This window comes from Pelodiscus sinensis, chromosome 1 (genome assembly GCF_052426305.1).
Source record: "Pelodiscus sinensis isolate ZL-2025 chromosome 1, ASM5242630v1, whole genome shotgun sequence".
Taxonomy (NCBI): Eukaryota; Metazoa; Chordata; order Testudines; family Trionychidae; genus Pelodiscus; species Pelodiscus sinensis.
The window spans coordinates 165,890,151-165,912,115 of NC_143052.1; the positions used below are offsets into that span (position 1 = coordinate 165,890,151).

The 21,965-nt window shown below is 39.1% G+C and overlaps 1 protein-coding gene across 4 annotated transcripts in view; it reads left to right on the forward strand.

Annotated features, from left to right (window-relative positions):
- ARL6 (ARF like GTPase 6) overlaps nt 1–21,592 on the forward strand; it is a 40,986-nt gene extending 19,394 nt beyond the window's left edge. For all 4 annotated transcript variants that reach the window (XM_075908962.2, XM_075908966.2, XM_075908954.2 and 1 more), the window contains exons 5-8: nt 2,395–2,489; nt 10,812–10,941; nt 16,203–16,258; nt 20,897–21,592. In XM_075908962.2, the coding sequence (XP_075765077.1) occupies nt 2,395–2,489; nt 10,812–10,941; nt 16,203–16,258; nt 20,897–20,922 (307 nt within the window). In that variant the 3' untranslated portion in view covers nt 20,923–21,592. The remainder of the gene's footprint in view (nt 1–2,394; nt 2,490–10,811; nt 10,942–16,202; nt 16,259–20,896) is intronic.
- Nucleotides 21,593–21,965: the final 373 nt, after the last annotated feature.

Consider the following 21,965-nt stretch of genomic DNA (forward strand, 5'->3'; position numbering starts at 1 on the left):
GATTTACTGGTCCCCGTGTCAAAAAGTTTGGGAACCCCTGTTATAGACATATGTATATACATACGTCTATAAGGTGAAAAACAGTGAAAAGTCACTGACCTGTTTATAAGCCAAGTATAGACTTCTAGTCCCAGCTCATCAGCGCGGGCTGAGGGATGCTGCAGGCATAGAACCTCTCAGCTTTCATTGGCTGCTGTTCACTATTCCCATGGCTCCCATTGGCTGGGACCCAGCCCTTTGGTCTTCTACTTTGGCTGCATGTAGCTGAGACATACAGTCTGCCCTGCCCACCTGCTGCTGTGATCCTAATGGTAGCTGCAGGCACAGAGCCTCTCAGCTCCTAGCCATGGAAGCTGAGAGGCTCCGTGCCTGCATCCAGCGCGTCCCTCAGCCTGCGCTGTTTCCTTCAGCCTGCGTTGTTTCCCATGGCTTGGGAAGAACACCATCATAAGCCAACCCCCGTTCTTCATAGTGGGACTTTTTTCCAAAAAAGTCAGCTTATGAAAGAGTATGTGTATAAAGCTCAGTCATAAGATTTTATATATATCTTATATACATAAAAATCAAGAGCTTCCGTGGGCAAAACCCACTTCTACAATTTTCCTGATATTCATATCTACTTTGTGAGGCATGGATGAACGTAAAATGCTGATTTCCTGCTATATTTTTTGTAGACAATTGTAATACATAGTTCCAAAGAAATTAGGCAACTATATAATTATCAGGGTACAAACAAATTTTATACTTTTTATCCTATATGTCATAGCAAAAATCCAATGTACTTAATACAATTGTGCTGTTGTTCTTTTAGCATACCCTGTCTTGATATTTTTCCATTTAATTCTTTCTGATAATAAAACTTGAAATTAATTTTTAGTGACATCTAGCCCTTAAACTACTGTCAGTTGCTATCATTTATATGAATATGAAGGCCAATACTGAGTAAAACAAAAAGTAACTTGAATTCTCCCTTTTGAATACTTGAATTTTGTGTTTTTCTGTGATAGACCTTGTGTAATATTTTATTTTTCTTCTTAAATTGGGGATTAACATAGAAGGCTTTTCCTACAAAAAATGAACTGGTCATTTTAAGAATTGGCAGGTAGATGGGTGTGTTGTAAATGTGTGTGATGTCTGGGATTTTCAAAGAAGTCTACAGGTAGTAGGTTCAAAACATCAGTGCCAAATTAAAGCTGTTGTGGAAATTCCAATCGAAGCGTGTGATAGAAGAATCACATTAATGCCAGTTTTTAATACAACAATACTATGAGGCAGAAATTCAGTGTGCACACCACTGGTTAATTTCCATTTCTACCATGTCCACAGTTTTTTAAGACTGTAGTTTCTTGTCAGTAAAATTGACAGTACAGAGCACTCTAATATCAATATCCTTCCTATCCAGTGCAGTGTTTTCATTTTTATATGTGATTTAATTCCAGTTTAAAAGTAGCATACAGAAAAGTTATATAATAAACTAGTAAAGATAGCCATTTTTCTGTATTTTCAAAGTTAATCTATAGGTCTGATCTCGACCCATAAGTGGGTACTTCCAAGTACTTGATCCTTGCATTTTTTTTCAAATCTGGCTTTCACCACACCTTTCAAGAGTATATAAACACCTTAGAATCTGATTTAATGATGCATATTGTACCTTGACACTTGAATATTGTTGTTCCTGTTGCTGTTTGTTTTTTGTGACATATGAAAATCTTATTTCTTTGTAAGTAAATATATGCTAGAATTGTAACTTCACTCTAGTATTACTATACAAACCTGTGGTTAACCATTTATTTTAGTAGTTTTACAAAGGCTGGAGCATTCACAGCAAATATTAAGCTTTTGCTTACAATTTATTTTTTATTGCTTTTTTAATGCAGTATACCTAATAAATGTGGACCTAGTCAAATTTCTCACTCTCTTCAAAGGCAGTAGTAATGATCAAGAATTGCCAGATTGGGCTGTAGTGTAAAGATGAGGGGGAAATAGTGGTTTGGCTGTGTAGACGGAAATAACGGCTGTTATTTTGAAATAACTTTGCTGTGTAGACATACCCTGTGTGGCCTAGTTGTGTCAACACCCACCATTGCCACTTTATGTGTTTCAGCACAGGAACTGAGCTTTCCTGAAAGATCTTTGTACAACAAACATTATGAGCTGTGAAAGTGACAACTTTCTTACAGCAGAAAAATTATATTGTTAGCCAAATGGCTAGACTTTGGAAACTGACCTAGACTCAAAGATTTATAGTAAAATCTCCCCTGTAGAAAGATTTAGACAGCTCTGCGTGGGAGAGAAGTAAGTTACTCTGTGTATTTGTGTTTTCTTTTGAAAGGCTTTTGTTGGTCAATGTTTCTGAAAGAGCTTACACATTTGCCTCTTTTCTATATTATGCAGAGAAGGCCAAGCCATTATTTTTGTCATTGATAGCAGTGATAAGTTAAGAATGGTTGTGGCCAAAGAAGAACTTGACACCCTCCTGAATCACCCAGGTGAGAAGATGCTATTTTTCCTACCATCTTCATATTACATTGCATTGTTTTAAACATAAAAATCCTTGTCATTGTACACATTCTTCATTTTAAAGAGAACATCAAAACTTAGGACTAGATAAAATACCTGCTGACCTCAATAGGAGCTGGATTGAGCCTTCTTTGATCAACATGGAACAGAAGTTAATAGGTGTTTTGAGGGACAATAAATAGTGTTTTATAAAAGCTGGAAGCTTATAGACAACATGTGTGTATTTTCATTTGCAAAGTCAGAAAAAAAATTTCCATTAAGACAATGAATTATTTCAATGTAGCTTTTTGCTATGTGGTTAATGATATACCAGACCTCGGTATTGGCCTCTGAAGTGATAAGAATACTAGGAACTTCGTTTTATAATTTTGCAGCTAGATTTAGATTGGATAGCTAAGCAATTCCACAATTTCAACTGTCTAGATGAGGTGATTCATAATGATTTCAAAGGTTACACTCTGAAATAGGTTTTGTGGTGGTTTTCCAGGGGTAATGGAATTAAACCAATTTACTGATGTGATGTGGATTTCTTGACTAATCACAAGAGCAAATTCTCTATGCTAAAAGTTTAAAGTAAAACTACTATAAAGCCTCATTTTAATTCCTAATCTTGCATATTGTAGCAGTTCAATGCGAGTTGATTGCTCGGTCTATCAAACTGAGTAATTTGTAAGATAAGGTTCTGACAATATTGGTCAGAAAGAAAGCTGTCATGAAAGCTAATGAAGATAAGAATAATTCTGGGGCTTTATTGGTGTCAAAATATGTACAGTATGGTGAACAAGATTGCTGAGTTGATCAACGTAAAAATTGTAGTTAGATCTGAGAGAGCTGATTGATTGAAGAGGAGAAGACCCAAGGACAGACTCTGGTACAAGAAAGAGACACAGAACAGTTAAAAGAATAGTTGAAGGACACTGCCACAATAATCAACTGAGTAGAATGTCAAGGAGAAGTGTGTCCCATAATATGGAAGGCCTTAGAGCAAGTTAACTGTACAAATGAAAGTAACCTTGTTTCCAGGGATCAAGATTGTGACCTTCTATAGTTCACCATTTTCCCATTGGCCTAGGAAAGGGAATCTTGAATTTCTGCCTCATAGCATCATAAAACAAAAGTTTTGTTTATGTTTTGCTGTTGTGACTATTCTTGGGACTTGTAAATTGGTTGATAATGCAAAGGAGTATGTAAGTGTAATAATACTCATTCTGCAGTATGTAGAAATATAAAGTTGGAGAAGATCTCAAGAGGTTATCTAATCCTCTGTGGCTGGATTAAGTATACCTAAACTATCCTGGACAGGTGTTTCTCTAATATGTTACTGAAAATCTCCAAATATGGGAATCTATGAACTCTCTCGGTAACCTGTTCTAGTGCTTAGTAATATCTTAGTTAGAAAGTTTTTACTAGTATCTAATCTAAAACTCCATTACTGTAAACTGAAGTGATTACTTCTTGTTTTACCCTCAGTGGACCTGGAGAACAATTGATCACCAGTCTCTTTATAATAATAGTTTGAATAATTGAAGACTATTATCATGTTCCCCCTCCACCTTTTTTTTTCTAGACTAAACATGCCAGTTTTTTCACATTTTTCTCATTGGTCATGTTTTCTAAACCTCTTCCTATTTCTGTAGCTCTCCTCTGGACTCTGTCAGTTTGTTCACATCTCTCTTAAAGTGTAGTGCCCCAAACTGGATATTGTATTCCATTTGAGGCCTCATCAGTGGTGAGTACATCAGAAGAATTACTTCTCATCTCTTAAGTGCAACTTTCCTTTTAATACCTCACAGAATAGCATTTGCCTTTTTCACAGGAGCATTGCACTGATATTCAACTTCAGACCCACTGTAATCCAGTCTTTTCTGCAGTACTGCTGCCTATCTAGTTATTTCCTATTTTGTATTTAAACATTTTTCTTTCCTAAATTCACTATTTTGCATTTTTGATCAAAAAATCAACAAAATTCACTTCAGTATTCTCCGGTTTATCAAGAATATTTAATTATAATCTGGTCCTCCTGATTGCTTGCAACCCTTTCTAGCTTGCCATCCACAGGCTTTAGATGTGTGCTTGCCATTCCATCTTCCAAATAGTTAATGAAAGACCCCCATGGAATCCCATTTGATGTGTCCTCTAATTTTAACAAGAAACAATTTATAATTACTATGAGTGTGCTTTTTCAGTTATGCACCCACATTATATAGCTTCATCTAGATTGAGAGTGGGCAATAATTTTTGATGGGGGGGCCTTCAAGATTTTGGTAATTGATTAAGGGTTACACTTGCTTATGAAGGAGGTACAAGATCTGGGAGAGGGGGCATGGCTGTAGGAGAGGATTCTGGCCTTGGAGAGGTTATAGGAAGGTCTGGGAGGGAGTTGTGACCTGGGGAAGGAGAGGAGGGAGGGTGCAGAGGGTTTTGCTGGTGACTTGGGACAGAAGACAGTGGTGGCAGGGAGTTGGGAGGTCAGAGGGGCTGGTGAGCTAAAGGCAAGCTGTTGCTGGGAGGCACTTAGCTATGCAGTTCCCAGCCAGTAGTCCTACAGAACCTTGAGGCAGGCTCCCTGCCTGCCACAGTGCTAGGCTGCCCCAAATGGTTGGCTGCTCCCTGTTACTCTCTGATCTTGGCACTGGAGGGGGGGGGGCTTTGCATGCTGCCCGTGCCCCAGCAAAATCTCTCCGCTCCCATTGGCTGGTTTCTGTGAAGTCTTCCTCGTCCCCAGTGCCCGGAGCAGAGAGCCACAGGGAGAAACCAGCTGCTTAAAGCAGTGTGGAACTGCTCTGAAGCAGCTGACTACTCTGTGCCTGAGAGTCCCAGCAGGGAGGCCCGCAGGCCAAATTGGGCAGCCCCAGGGCCAGGTAGGCAGTCTGCAGGTCAGATCCAGTGAGTTGGTGGGCTGTCTCCAGCCTACTGGATGGATCTTGCCCACCCCTGATCTAGACAATATTTTTGTAGTTTGCTTATGAGAGGTGGGACTGTGTCAAAAGCCTTACAGGGGGTCCAGATCACAATAAAAGCTTCAGGTGGCATGTTGGGAAAATGAGAGGGTGATAATTAATTAAGTAGACCAGTTAACTAAGAGTAATGCTTACCAACGGAATACCAATTTTCAAAAAAATAGTATACAGGTACTCACCAATCCAATAGTAGTACTGCACTGCAGAAGCGTTGGTTTCTTGAAGCACTTTGATGTATACAGGTAAAGTGTTCTACACATTAGGTTTTCTTATGGCACTCCATCATCACCATGGGCTGCAGGTAGCAGACAGCCAGATCAGTAAAACTGTACTGAACATAATTTAATCTTTCGATTAACACAACTGTTGTGAGCAAGACATGAGAAGTAATTCCGCTCTACTCTGTGCTAATGAGGCCTCAATTGGAGTACTGTGTCCAGTTCTGGGCACCACATTTCAAGAAAGATGTGGAGAAATTAGAGAGGGTTCAGAGTAGGGATGTAAGTGACTAGTCGACTACCCGATAAGCATATCAACTAGTTGCTTCCCCCCCTCTTGCTGCCGCTCTCTGAGAGAGGCAGCAGTGGGGGAGAAGGAGCCAGTGCTTGGGGGGAACTGGCTTAAAAGCCGGTTCTCCCAGCACTGTCTCTGGGGGGACAGAAGAGGCAGAGGCATAGTGGAGGATCTGCTGCAAGGCTCTTAATACATTTAAAAAGCAGAGGTGCAGTGAGGGGGACCAGGAGTGAGCCAGGAATCAGCTGTCCCAGCTCATGACCTGTCCCCCAGCTATGCCTCTGCCTTTTAAATGTATTAAGAGCCACCAGGAGCTAACCCCACTTTGGCTCTGAAGTTCCCCTCTTATCAACTAATTGAGTAGTTGGGGGAATTTCCATCAACTACTCAATTAGCTGATGACCTGCAATTTAACATCCCTGGTCCAGAGAAGAGCAACAAAAATGATTCAAGGTCTAGCAAACATGACCTAGGAGAGAAGACTGAAGGAACTGGGTTAGTTTAGTTTGGAAAAGAGAAGAATAAGAGGGGACATGATAGCATTTTTCAAATACCTAAATGAGTGTTACAAGGAGGAGTGATTAAAATTTTTCTCCTTGACCACTGACGATAGGACAAGAACCAATGGGCTTAAATTGCAGTAAAGGAGGTTTAGGTTGGACATTAGGAAAAACTTCCTAACTGTCAGGGTGGTTAAACACCGGAATAAATTGCCTAGGAAGTTATGGAATCTCCATCACTGGAGATATTTAAGAGCAGGTTAGATAGGCATCTATAATGGATGATCTAGATGGTGGTTGGTCCTGCCGTGAGGTCTCTTCCATTTCTAGTATTTTATGATTCAGAAGACATTTCAAGATTGTGCAGTGCTTCATGGTCACCATTATCAGTGTCAATTATCATTGTAGATGTAGAAGTTGTAAGAAACTGGGTTGAATCAGTAACAACTCTGATGCACTTTGCAAGCTGCTTTTTTAAAATAAATCACTCATATTGGCTTGCTAACTTGTTTTCTGTCTCTTTTTCATAACAGTAGAGTACAGAATGAACAATTGCATAAACCTCCTGGGCGTTATACTAGTCTCAGTTACTAGATTAAAGATTTGTATTGGGAGATAACAGAGAAGCAGGTTAATAGAACTTTCCAATTGACGAAGTGCTGGAGAACACAGCTTTTACTGCTTTGTATCTACTGCTCCCTCCTCACTCTTAGACTGGTTATCATGTCAAAAAAGGGAAACTAGAGTTGTATGGCATGATTTGCTCCTGAAAAATGTGTTTGCCACTACTTATTACCTTATGCTCTAGATTTGATTGTTTGATTAAAGTAGTTTCAGATTGATTCAGTTAATACTTAGATTAGGCTAATAATATTTACTGTGGCTGTTGTTTGGGATAAAGCCACTTCTTCTCATGTGCGGCAAGTGGGATCAATTGATGCACTTAAGGAGATATCCCTTGATTTAAATGGAGACTGGTGTCTGGTGATCCATTAAATGGTGTCTAGAATTCAGGATCAATGATCCCTGAAGGTTTCTTAGAAAAGAGTTACATATGTTAAGATAAGGTATAAATTCATGTCTTTCTCAGGATTTTGTTTGGAGTGGTTGGGAGAAGAGGATGGTAAAGTCAGTTTCATTTCATGTCTTTAATTTTTTTAAAGAGATGCATATAGGTGTGTGCCCTGTGATTGCAGCAGGTGGGTGTGTTGTGAAAATGAAAACATGTTAAAGAAAAATAAATTATTATAATTGGGTAACACATATTACAAATAATGGAGATTTTAGTGACCACTATTCTCAGTAATATTTTTATTATGACTTTGTTCTACATCAGTTAGGATCTTTGATGCCCTCTAAAGGTTGCTATCTTGCATAGATATTCACTCTTGGGTTACTTGACCTCCAAAATATGCTTTTAAAATACCTTCCAGTTTTCTTATATAAGAAAGCTCATATGTAAAATTCAAGGCTTCTGTGAGAGAGGGAAGATAATAGAGCCTCTGATTACAACAGAGAAACAAGCATTAACCAGTAGCTACAATGTTCAAATATTTAAAGGCAGCAAAGGGGAATCTTTTCTGTAGTTTTTATGAGTATGTTGTAGCTATATAACTTTGTAGCAGTATATAAAAAACTGATACTATAGAAGGGAAGCCAAAGTTGCAAAACAGTTTCAGCTCCACTGTTTCACAAGTTCATAATTTCCTAAAAAATAACTTATTGGGCAACTGTTTTCTTTGCATGTTCGTGTGCAAAAAATGGAAGCCAGAGGAAAATATTTTCAAAAATCTCTGTTCTGTGAAGATTAGAAAAATACTTTTTCCATTTTAGAAAAACTCCCTTCACATAACTTAAAAATGGCTGACTTGAAATGATGTTTGTAAAAATCTCATTAAGAATATCCATAAACACATCTGGGGAAAAAATTAATATTAATGATGTGAAAAACTAACAATTAGCTACAGTTTACTTGCTTAGCTTGCTTGCTTGTTTTCTGCCTCTTTGCATAAAAGTAGGGTGCAGAATATGTAATTGCATAACCTCCTGGGAATTATACTAGTCTCAGATACTAGATTAAAGATTTGTATTGGGAAATAACAGAGAAGCAAGTTAATGGAACTTTCTAGTTGGTAAATTCAGTAGAAAATTTATGTATAGGTTTATGTATAGGTTTGCTTCTAGACAGATATGAATACTCTTATTTAAGTGTATACTTATGTAAGATGTTGGTGTCTTAAATGGGCTTTAACTCTTGTCTTGCTAAAAAACCCACAACACATGAAAATCTCAGTAACCTAGGAAATTGAGTGGTAAAACTCTTCATGTAACATTAGCATTGCTCAGTTGAAATAAAAACATTAGGATTCGTACGATAATATTAATTTGTTTATTTTGCATGTATGTGATATTCTTATATTTAATGTACCCATAGAATGCTACACATAGACAAAATGATTAACTTAGCTAGCCTCATGTTGCAGTAGGGACTTGAGGTTTTCATATCCTGACTATTTAACTGTGAAACCTAAAAGTTGTTTTGATTAAACTTAAATTGTATGTTCTCAGGCTTTTAATTGGCTAAAGGGTATCTGAAAAAATGTACAGGTTGAACCTCTCTAGTCCCACAATCTTGGGACTTAACCAGTGCTGAACCAGAGAATTTGCTGAACCGCAAGAGTGCAGTATTGTCTAGCAGTATTACCAACATTTGCACTGGTTGCTGGGCTCTTAGAAGACATTTGGGGTAAATTAGAGGTAAATAACAGCACAGAACACTGACTGCCGGGACTAGTAGCTGTAAACATGCTTTATGAGGCCATAGGAAACTTGGCTATAACCAGGACTCACCAGCCGCGCTGTCTGGCAATCAGTGCATGGGCAGATCGTTCTGCGCATGCGCAGATCGCCCGAACCCGGCTCTTCCAGGTTACAATCTACTCACCCGTGGCGAGTAGATTGTAATATTTTTCGAGCCCTGGCTATAACCATAAGTGGACATCCAGCTAACTAAAATTGTGGATGTTGCTGGACTAGAAAGGCAGACAGTTTTAATTACTGTTTGATTGTTTGTTGTTGTTTTTTTTATAGCCATCCTGATCTCTAAATGAGGGAATTGGGTTGGAAGGGTGGGGTGGAAAGTGTATGTAGTTATGAGCCATTATGAAGAAAGAATGAAGAGTTGTTTTAAAAAAAGAAACAAACACAGCTCTAGCCACTTCAGAATTATGAGACTTGCTTGTCAGCAAAGGGCTGGTCTATGCGTTCCAAGTTCAAACAACTAATATAGTGATAAATGAGTTAGTAGTCCTTTAAAGAATACATTTCTTTGAAAAACTCAAATCTTTTAGTGCTGCTTACTTCCTGTTCCTTGGAGTTTAGGGAAAAATTGCATCTTTCTATCAAGATTTGGATGATGTAGTTGTATGTAGTCTTCTTTATTTTCTCCCTTAATGCACCATCCTTTTTCTTGATAGCAGCACAGGTAATTCCATAGCTAGACTTGCTATTGCGCTCTCTCTCTCTCTTTTTTTTTTTTTTTTTGCAGGCTATGGCACTGATGAGCTTGTTTTGTTTCAGTAACTCTTTAATACTCTATCATAGTCAGATAGGTCCGAGCATTTTAGTAGGTGCTGAGTGAGTTCTCACTGGCTTGTCTACATCTGTGGCATAAAGGCATTTCTCCATATTCTTGTGTGTGTGTGTAAGAATGCCAAGAACTAAATGTCTATTGTCAATGCACTGAGCTCTTAGCTCCAGTCTTGTGATTCCTGCTGCTAGCTGAAAAAAAACCTACTGGAAAAAGAGCCTTTGTTTGAGCACAGGAGGGATGTAAAGGATTACCAGGTGTGTGCGTGCATGCGTTCAATTTTTTTAAGCTTTAGAGAAAATAATGAGCATTCTCCAAGATACCTGAAGATAGCTTATCCTATCCTAATTCAGTTCTGGTCAGAGGGGTATAAAGTGTTAATTTTGTAGCTATTTATACATGCTGTCCTTCACTAAATTGTAAGGGTATGGTGGTTGGAAGCTATGATTTGACCCCTACATATTCCTCTTCACCAAATACCTAAAACTGCAGCCATAAATGTATTTGAGTTGGGGATTCCAACACTTACCAGAAAATTTGTGAGCACTCTCAAAGCATGCGGCTGAGGCCATGTGCCCCAACAGTGTGCATCTTAGTAGGATAAAACTTTCACAGACCACAATGACAGGTAAGCAGTATATCCTTTTTTATTGTTCATGTTTCATTTACTTGCAAATGTTGATGAGCATTACCAAATATCTGGTATTCCTTGCTTTTGTTTATGCTTAGATATCAAACACCGTAGATTACCTATCTTGTTCTTTGCTAACAAGATGGACCTCAGGGATGCGGTATCATCTGTGAAAGTCTCTCAGTTACTGTCCTTAGAGAACCTCAAAGATAAACCATGGCATATCTGGTAAAGTACTATTACCTCACCTTTTTTGTTGTTGACTGAAGTGTTCAATGTAACTTTTCCATAGCATTAACTATCCTATTACTTATATGAGAGCAAGCCAGATAAAATTCCGTATCTTTTCACTGGTATCTGAGTAGATATGGAGCTTTGTACCATACTTGCAATGAAATCTGATTGAAAAAATATTTGTGTAAAATAATGTACAATTAGGCTTAAAAAATGTACCAGAAATCTATTAACCAGAGACTAGTAGGAGGGGTTGCCTCCAGTGAAGGTTGATGGCAGTTTCCGAGTGGGTAGAACAGTTCCACTCACTGTTCATGGGAAGTGAAATAGTAGTGGATTCTCACCACAGTGATGTAGTCATGCCCTCTCCTACACTGTAAGATTCTGAGTAGGTATTGTGAAACTGATCAGAATCTTGGTGTGTCACACTGTGACTACTTTGGAAACCTAACAATCAGAGAACAGGCAGTGGAGTTATCTGTGTACAGATTAAGATAGATAATACCGTATACTATTAGTTCATATTTAGAAAGTTATCTTTGCATTTATAAAAAATAGAAACTTGTATGTGAACGTTTAAATTTTTCTGAAGCTGATAGCTTATGGCCCATCTTCACAAATGAAAAACTTTGCATTTGTTAGTGACAGCTATCAGAGGCATATACAGGATTTCTGACTTCCAGGCACCAACCTTTTTTTAATCCATGTCACTAGCCCATGAAACTTCTAAGGTGTGTCTACGCTGCAATGAAAACCTGAGATCAGATTCCATCTTGAGCTCAGCCCTTTTGTCTATACTCAGTTCTATCTGACTAAGGTCTGGAGCCCAGGACCCTATGAGTTGGGCAGGTTTAAGCCAGGGTCCTGCTGGGACATGGGCCCAGACTCCATCATTTTGCAGTGTTTGATGCAGCTTGGATCCAGGATTCCCAAACTGAGGTCCTGAGAGTCCACCAACACTATCCTGCAATCCCATGGACTAGTGTTCTTTGTCCTCTCTGTCCCAAGAATAGCCATTCAACTCATGGAGAATTAAAGCAACCTCGCTCGTTCAAATATGGCAGCTCAGCACATTTAACCCTACCATTTTATTCTGACCGTTGCGTTGCACCCACAGTGACTCTTCAGCATTTTCAATGGCTACTAACCAGAAGTAGTCCCATCAATGGACCCAGTGCAGTTTGAAAAGCCTTCTCTTTGAAAACCAGCTGTTGCTTTAGGAATATTGGGTAAATAACTCACCTGATTGCCTTAGTCATTTGCAGTTGACTTTCCAACACCAAACTAATTAGCAACAGCCCTATAGCAGTAAGGGGTAGCTTGCAGATGATAACAGTCTGCTTCTGGACCGACATGGCTAGCTACACATGTGCGTTGTGAGCCTACAGAGTTGGGCAAGCTGCTTGCAATGCTCCAGAAATGTAGCTTGCTTCAAGTGAAAGTTTTGGACCCACTGCTGGTCATCCCAGGTCCACATATCTATGTGAGCCCCACCAGTCTGTGCTTGTGGCCCTTCTCTACAAGCACCCATCTACATAGGGATTGTCAGTAGCTATACCAAGAGTAATGAGTAGCAACAGCCAGTTTGAGTCTTCTCTGTCTGTAGCATCGGCAACCTGCTCCATCATTAGTTCTGTCAGGTGCTTGTGGTGGGTCCAAAAACATCCACCGTAGATGGATGGAAGGATGGTCTGTTTGTTTCCTGAAACAGGAGCAAAAGTCCAAAAAGTGATGTTCTTCAAATGGTGAGACTGCCATGCTGCTGGCTTCCCATGCTGGGAGCATCCAGACCAAAAAGATAATTCAGCAGAATGTGTTGTGGGCTGCAACAACTTTACATGATGTGTGGAATGGACAGTCAAGTTTTCCCATACTGCACCATAAACAAAGGGCTATAATAGCCAGTTTTCAGGAGGAAGAAGGAAGTCTGTGATATTGTTGGTTGGACTTAGGTCTGTGTGTTGTGTACACTGGAGTTCCAGTGTGGAACCTACACTCACAAGTTCTTAAGATAGGGTCACTAATGAGTGTGGATGCTCAAGTCCTGGGCTTTGATTCAAGTCCCAGTAATCCTGGGCTTACATTGCAATGTAGATATATCCTTAGGCTATGTTTCTCTCTCAATAAAAGACCCACAGCATGGCCACAGCTGCCCTGGATCAGTGGGATTGGGCGTGGGCTGGAGCTTGGGCTCTAAGACCCCATGAAGCAGGAGGCTCTCAGAGCCTGGGCTCCAAACAAGTCCCAAATGTCTGTTGTTTTTAGCCCTGCATCCTGGGTTTGCTCATATGGGTCTGAGACTCAGTGCTGTGGTTTTTTTATCACATTTTAGACTTACCCTGAGAAGTACCTTTTTTTGGTATTTTTACAACAGCTCCTGCTATACTAAAGCAATGTTAGAGAGCAAGAAAATCAAAGCATAATTTCTAGATAATGTTTTAAAATGTTGAGTATAACTACCACTAAAATTTAAAATTAAATCACAGGGGATTTTTGGAAAGGAGGCAAGCCTAATCTCCAGATCCTGTCACAATGAAGTGAAAACGCTTTTCATTTTATAATCTGAAATGGTCAGCTCTGAGCTTCCTTTCACGTATGATTCTCAAAACTTAAAAAATAAGTAGAGCTGTTGAATAATCACAGTTAACTCATGTGATTAAAAAAATAATTGTGAGTATTTTTAAATCACAATCACACCGTTAAACATTAGGATGCCAATTGAAATGTATTAAATATTTTGGTGGCTTTTCTATGTTTTCAAATATACTGTTTCTCTTACAACATAGGATACCTAGTGTAAGGTGCTTACTTTATATTTTTGTTCCAAATTTGCATTGTAAAAAAAGGAGAGAGTTTTATTTTTAACTGCAATTATGTAACAAAAATCCTCCACTTATAAGTTACACTGTCATGATAAAGAGATTTCACTATAGTACTTGTATGAGGTGAAATGAAAAATACCATCTAAAACCTTAGAACCTATAGGTTCACTCAGTTCTACTTCTTGATCAGTCAGTCACTAAAACAGAAAAGCTTGTTGACACTTAATGCTAATGATAATGCTGCTTGCTTCTTATTTACAGTATCACCTAAAAGTGAGACTAGGTGTTCACACGGCGCTTTTGTAGCTCATGTTGCAAGTTATTTGTGCCAGACATGTTATACATCTATATGCTCCTTCATGCTTCGACCACCATTCCAGAAGACATGCTTATGATGATGATGATGATGCTCATTAAAGTGTTAATTACCTTTGTGACTGAATTCCTTGGAGGAGAATTGTCTGTCTTCTCTTTTACCTGCATTCTGCCATATATTTCGTGTTAAAGCAATCTCGGATGATGACCCAGAACAACTTTGTTTTAAGAACACTTTTCACAGAAGAGTTTACAAAACACAAAGAAGGTACCAATGTGAGATTTCTAAAAATAGGTACAGCATGTGACACAACATTTAAGAATCTGAAGGGGCACCCAAAATCTAAGAGGGACAAGGTGTGAAGCATGCTTTCAGAAGTCTTAAAAGAGCATCACTCAGATGTGGAAACTATAGAACCTCTCCTCCTCTTCCCACCCCACCTCCAAAAAAATCTATCTTTTGCTGTTGGCATCTGACTCAGACAACAACAAAACTGTCAGCCTGCTCTGCTTTAGATTGTTATCAAGCAGAACCCACTATCAGCTTGGATGTTTTTCCTCTGGAATGGTCATTAAAGGATGAAAGGGACATATGAATCATTAGCATATCCAGTAGGTAAACCTTGCAACACTGGCTACAACAGTGCCATGTGAGTTCCTCTTCTCACTTTCAGGTAACACAGGAAACAGGAACTGAGCGGCATTATCTCCTGCAAATTGTATCCCAACTTGTTTGTCTGAACAATTGGCTGAACAAGAAATAGCACTGTAGTGAGCTCTGTACACTTTGCAGTCTGTTGTGATTGAAATCTATATATTTGGAAATTTAGAAAACATTCAAAACAGCACAATTTAATGTTTTAATTGCTTGACAGCCCTAATGAAAAGCTGCTGCTTTCAGTAAATATCTAGATATGGTGACTCAGGTATTCCTCCTCTGTATTATGTTAGTAAAATACTTCGCACAGAAACTAGCATTCTTGAAAATTCACCTCTTATTCATAAATTATTAGCCTTTCTCTGCTTTTACAGTTTGCATGCGATAACATGGCTACAGTATTTTGTTTGGGTGGTTTTTCTTGTTGTTTTTTGCAAAAGGATCAAAGGACATATAGGTTAGCATTGGCCATATTCCTTTGTAAATGGATTTATGAATAACAAATGTAGTGGGCCAGATCCTCTGCTGTGCTAAGTTAATTTCAGTGCAACGAAAAGAGGGATTGTAAGTAGCCAATTATAATAGTTCCTTGATTCTAACAGTGGGTTTAGCCTGGGTAATATCCTAACAGACATCCACTGGTAGTGATTCCTAATGCCAACTGGGGATTACCAACGGGTGCGTCATGATCTAATTGCACCTAATTGCATCTAATTCAACCTCAGCATGGCCCCTATCCCTGAGCCAGGTGGGAGGAATGCATGTTAATCACTCTTTTTGCTGAAGTTATTCTTAATAGCCTATCTACACAGTGGAATATAGCAGAGTAACCGTTCTGGTTAAGTGTGGGCTCTATAGTTTAGGAGCCGTCAGCATACAGTGGGTCTGACACCCGGCAGCTGGCCCTGCTCCCAGGGAACTGGCTGCCCCTACTGCAGGCTCTGCTATTAAGTTGGTGCTTGCTAGCTCCTAAACTGCATAGCCCACAGAGCGGGCAGCTGGCTCCCCAGGAGCAGGGCCGGTTGCCAGGACCCATAGTGTTGGTCGAAGCCCGCTGACTCCAAGTTAAACTGCAGTGCCTGCAGCAAGGAGAAAGGTGGGCAGCTGACACCCCAGACAGGCAGAGTTTAACAGGTAACATTGACCGATTAAGCATCGACTTATCAATTGACTGGTTAAACTCTAATAATCCTATTTCTGTTAGTGTAGAGAAAATATTCCAGAAGCGTGTCCGTCCAGAGGAGCAATTCTAGAATAGTTTTAGCAAAATAGTTAAATTAGCTCATGTATGTATGGCTGCCTTCTTGTTAAAGAATAAAACATCTGATACTGACACATGCTGTATTTAGAGGTATTCTGCTATACTTATCACGTAGTTCACAAAATTGAGATATGATAACCACTTTTATGCAACACGGTGTTTTACATGGATTTTACAGTTTAGTCTCTGTTTGTTTTAGTGCTAGTGATGCACTTAAAGGAGAAGGGTTACAAGAAGGTGTAGATTGGCTCCAAGGTAGGTCAAATCTAATTCTATTCTTTTCTTTTCTTTTTCTCTAGACTTTTTATTTTTATTTTATAAGTTTTCTTTCATTTCATTTGCCTTGTTTCTATCTATTTCTGCTCTCAGATCAAATCACACAGTGAGTACCAGTACCAACCTGATATTTTACCCGTGGTGGGTTTTTTGTTATAATTTTCTGCAGCTACTGCCATTCTAGCAAAAGTGATGTTTCTTTGTAAAAACTTACATGAACTCAAAATTACAGAATATTATTTGAAGAAAAGATAACACATGTTAATTTTTAGTAATAGTTTATTGGGATTAGGACTTTCAGTCTAAGAATCTCTTGGTTATGTAAGAGTACAGTGTGCTCTTGAATCTTTTTTATGTTGCTCATGGTAACTTAATTTATTTCCTTAGATATCTTACCTGTCATGCTCCAGTGTTCCTTATTCTTTTTTCTCTATATTTTGTTACCTATTTTAAATGTTGAATGAATAGGCTGAGCAGTATATAAAAGTTTCTGGAAGAGCTGGGTGTCATAGTCCAAGTTAATCTTACGAGAGCACTGTTGAACCCTCTTAAACACCAAATGTGTCCTGATTGCATCATGTGTGACTCTCCTCCACTCAAGTCATGATAGCTAGGGGTAATTCTTTTTCCATTGAAGTGAATGGGAGTCTTGCCATTGAGTTCAGCAGGAGAAGGATTAGACTCTTGAAGAATAGCCCATTTTTATGGATGTCTGGAAGCAAGAGAAGGCTATTAAAGTATATTTGTGTGATGTCATATACATTTATAATGATATGGACGCTGAAGAATTCTTGGATTCTTCTGCATTTCTGTTGGCGCTGTAGGACAAGGGGGTCAATGGGGTTCTGGCCAATGAAGGCCAGATGGCACAATTGACCTGGGGCAGGATTTCTCGTTCCTTGGCAAGTATTTTAAAAATGTTAAGAGTATGTCTACATTATGATTAAAACTCCTACAGCACCATGTCTCAGAGCCTTGATCAGCTCACTATAAAATTGTAGACATTTGGGCTAAGGCTGGAGGCCACTTCTGAGACCCACTCCCTTTACCAGGGGGTCTCTTAGGCTACGTCTACACTGGCCCCTTTTCCGGAAGGGGCATGTAAATTTCATGAGTCGTAGTAGGGAAATGCGCGGGGGATTTAAATATCCCCCGCGGCATTTAAATAAAAATGTCCGCCGCTTTTTTCCGGCTTTTAAAAAAGCCGGAAAAGAGCGTCTACACTGGCCCCGATCCTCCGGAAAAAGTGCCCTTTTCCGGAGGGTCTTATTCCTACTTCAAAGTAATAATTAAATAATTTAATAATTAAATAATTTATCCACAGAACACCCAGAAAAATAGGTACTTTAGGAAGCTCTCAGGATGTCTATACTCTAAGGCTACGTCTACACTGGCCCCTTTTCCGGAAGGGGCATGTAAATTTCATGAGTCGTAGTAGGGAAATGCGCGGGGGATTTAAATATCCCCCGCGGCATTTAAATAAAAATGTCCGCCGCTTTTTTCCGGCTTTTAAAAAAGCCGGAAAAGAGCGTCTACACTGGCCCCGATCCTCCGGAAAAAGTGCCCTTTTCCGGAGGGTCTTATTCCTACTTCGAAGTAGGAATAAGACCCTCCGGAAAAGGGCACTTTTTCCGGAGGATCGGGGCCATGTAGACGCTCTTTTCCGGCTTTTTTAAAAGCCGGAAAAAAGCGGCGGACATTTTTATTTAAATGCCGCGGGGGATATTTAAATCCCCCGCGCATTTCCCTACTACGACTCATGAAATTTACATGCCCCTTCCGGAAAAGGGGCCAGTGTAGACGTAGCCTTAGAGTATAGACATCCTGAGAGCTTCCTAAAGTACCTATTTTTCTGGGTGTTCTGTGGATAAATTATTTAATTATTTTATTATGTTTGTGCCTTACTTGGAAGTTAAGCACTGTAACTGTAAAAGAGTATTAAATCCTTCAAAGACTAATTATTAAAATAAATGCATTTCTTTCGTTTTGACTGGGACCAGGATTAAAGAATCCAAGACTGTGATATATTCACATTATGCAGATCATATCACATGTAGCATTCTCATAATAGCATAAACAGTGGGAGATGTACAGTACCTAGTATTTTGATTTTAATCTCTTTCCTGCAGAGTTTGTGTACTCCTGTGAATTAGTATAGTGTTTAACACACTGAGACTTGATTTTTTTTGTTTTGTTTGAGTCCTTGAATGCTACTGCTAAACAAATAACAAATCCTACATTTAGGTTGGTAGGGTCTCTTGAATTTCCCTCACTCTGATGTATGCTTCTGAAATAAGTAACTTGTTTATTATTATAATGTAACTTAAACTAACTTGGTTTAAATCAACTTGGAAACAAAAATCAATATTTGTGCAAGGAAGGCCTTCTACAAGAAACAGTGTACAGGCAGTCCCCGGGTTACGTACATGATAGGGACTGTAGGTTTGTTCTTAAGTTGAATCTGTATGTAAGTCGGAACTGGCGTCCAGATTCAGCCGCTGCTGAAACTGACCAGAGGCTGACTACAGAAAGCCCAAGGCAGAGTTGCTCTGTCCCAGGCTTCCTGGAATCAGCCGCTGATCAGTTTCAACAGGGGCTGAATCTGGACGCCAGTTCTGACTTGCATACAGATTCAACTTAAGAACCCCAGGCGTCCCCAAGTCAGCTGCTGCTGAAACTGATCAGCGGCTGATTCCAGGAAGCCCGGGGCAGAGCAACTGCTGGGTGCTGCACCCCCCCCAGCAGACCAGGGAGACGCGGGCGGTGGGACCAAGATGCGCCGCGGTCCCGCCGCCCGGGTCCTCCGCGGCTTTGCTCCGCGTCTCCCTGGTCTGCTGGTGCCTCTGGGGCGAGAAAAGCCCCGTTCGTAAGTACGGATCCAACATAAGTCGGATCCGCGTAACCCGGGGACTGCCTGTAGTTTGCTGCCCCCATTATGGTGTTCTGTTCTGAGCAAGCCACTAGATGTCAGTAATGATCCAAAGTCTTTTCTGCTAAAGGACTCCATTTATTCATGAGTACTAGAGTACTCCTTTCTATTTAGAATCTTGTCTGGTTACTAGGGAGACATAAGGGTTTTTTAACACTTTTGATGATGAAAATGTATGAGTGAAGGAATTACTTACCAATCACTGTTCAATAAAATTTTGTGCAAGGGGAAACAACTCCCCAAAAATAACATTTACAGGAATGTATTATGTTCTCTTACAAAAACACAGGATGCACCACATAGGATTTTTTTTTTGGGGGGGGGGGGGATGTCCAACATCTTATTATTAGTTTCCTATTTTTCTCCCGCACCTTATCACAAAGGGCAGCTTGCAGCTCTGCTGGGTTTTCCTGACTTCCTAGGGAAGAGATCTGTCTGACCTAAAAGTATCCTTATTGCTTCAATTTCCTTTGATTCCTTTTGTCTTCATAAGGAATCCAGTAGGTGGCAATAGCCTAGAATTGGAAATTATGCTCCATGCATCAGGCTGTTTACATGAATCTGAAATGGCAGCCTGAGGTGCTTTCCTGGCCAAACACATTCTGGATCAAAATTAAAGATTCTAAATGGACACAGTCTGCTCTTAGACCAGGAATTAGAAAGATACATTTAAAAATAACACATTTAATTAAGAAGATAAACCATTATAACAGTTACTTCTGCTGTAGTTCATTTTGCAGAAATCTCTATTATAGACCCTTGCTTTTTTCAAATTATCAGAAAATTATGAAACACTCACTTTTGTGGCTGAAATTTTCCATCCATCAAAGGTTGAGACTAACTTCTCACCCCCATTCTGCTCCACAATATAAAATAATGTGACTAAATACAGATGCCATTTCTGAGTTAAGAGGGCAAAAACTACTTTCTCCTTTATGAAAATCTGTTTTTAATCAGACTACAACAACCCACCTGAAGTTTGGCATATGTACTTGATGTGAATTTAGCCCTGGTTGAGGACCAGCATATTGCCATGTACTCAGAAAAATATTGATTTTATTTTACTGAAGTTATAATTTGAACATCTGCATGATTTAATTAAGTACACATTGAAACATTGCTAAGAAGTGTTGTTTGACAACAGTTTTGTGAAAAATGAAAATGCCGCTTCCTGTTGCTGATGATGTGATCAGCAGTGATAGCTTTAGCAGACTGAACTGAGTCAGTTTATGTGCTGTTAAGGAACTAAGCTTTTATGGAGCTCAGTTTTATAGAGATCCAGAACTTTTAGACAGATTTGGAATGAATTCTTGTATAACTTTCTCTGTGTGTTATTACTCTGATTCAGGCAGTCACATAAGGTGTGGAAAAGAATGAAATAATTGTATGGTAGGATCTTTCTGTTTAAATGGCATTTCTGGCAGAAATGGTTTAATTAGAGAGGAATTTCAGAAGTAGACCCTCTAGGGTGCAAATTCAAGATATAAACTGTATTTAACTGTATTTAACTGTATGTAACTTTTCCATGGTTATTACCACAAATGCACACAGATACAAAATTACAATATCATTTGTTGTAACCTAAATATATTGGGAGGGGAGGGTTTATGGGGGTGACAGTTTCACAACATACATGTACTAAAGCTGGTATTTATAATATGAGGTTGACTTTCTCTTTTTGTTACCAGATCAGATCCAAGCAATGAAGACATGAGAGGCCAGTAAGATAAAAGACCTGTCATACATTAACTTTGGCAGTAGATGTACAAGCTCCTGGAACCCCAAGGAAGACCTCAAAGAATCAAAAATCTAAATACAGTGCATTCTGTTGTTTCCTTTCATTATCTTTTACAAGGGGCCAAGAGAAGTAAACTTTTTAGAAAATGTAGTGCCTCAGGTATGTACATACATGAATTAAATTAAATCTTTGCTAAGTCTGAAGAGAATGCTAAAGTTAACACATTATTAATAAATAAGCATCCTCCATCCTTTAAGTTTTATTGTGAAATACAGTTTTAAGCTTCTAATACATCATTTAATATATCCAGATTTTCAAAGTTATTAATGATTTCATGTGCCGCCATAATGTTTTGCATATTGAACTTTAGACATCTTGCAAAGAAGCCTTTTTCAGAATATGGATGTGCAGCATTTCTTGAAAATGTCCCTGTAAGGTGTCTCAGGAAGGGCACTCAAAATCAGTAGTCATTTCTGAAAATCTTGTCTACTGGTATTAGTTTTTTAAAGTATTTTTGTAACGTTGTAGGTTAAAATGTGGTATGTGTTGGTTAAAAATGATTGCAGATGTTTTTAAGGAATAGCATGTATTGTAATGCAACAGCTGTACACACACTCCTCTCAATAAAATATAAATATAAGATATACATGTTGTTTTGAAGCTGAAGTGTATTTCTGTTGTGGCCTTTTGATGGAGCTCAATTTTGAATTGTTACAACAAAATTTTAGATTAAATTGTCTTCACTGAGAATAACAGAATGATTCTACTACAACATTCCAAACTTCCTTTGCATAAAGCAGTGTTAGATTTACTTCTCTTTGTTAAACTTTCATATAAGCTACACCTCTATGTAGGGATGTAAGTGACTAGTTGACTATCTGATAAGCAAAAGCTTATCAGATAGTTGACTAGTCCCTCGACTAGTTGCTCCCCTCCCCCCCGCTGCCTCTTGTCAGAGGCAGCAAGGTTGGGAGAGCAGTAGCAGGTGCTGGGGGGAGCTGGCTTAAAAGCCAGTTCTC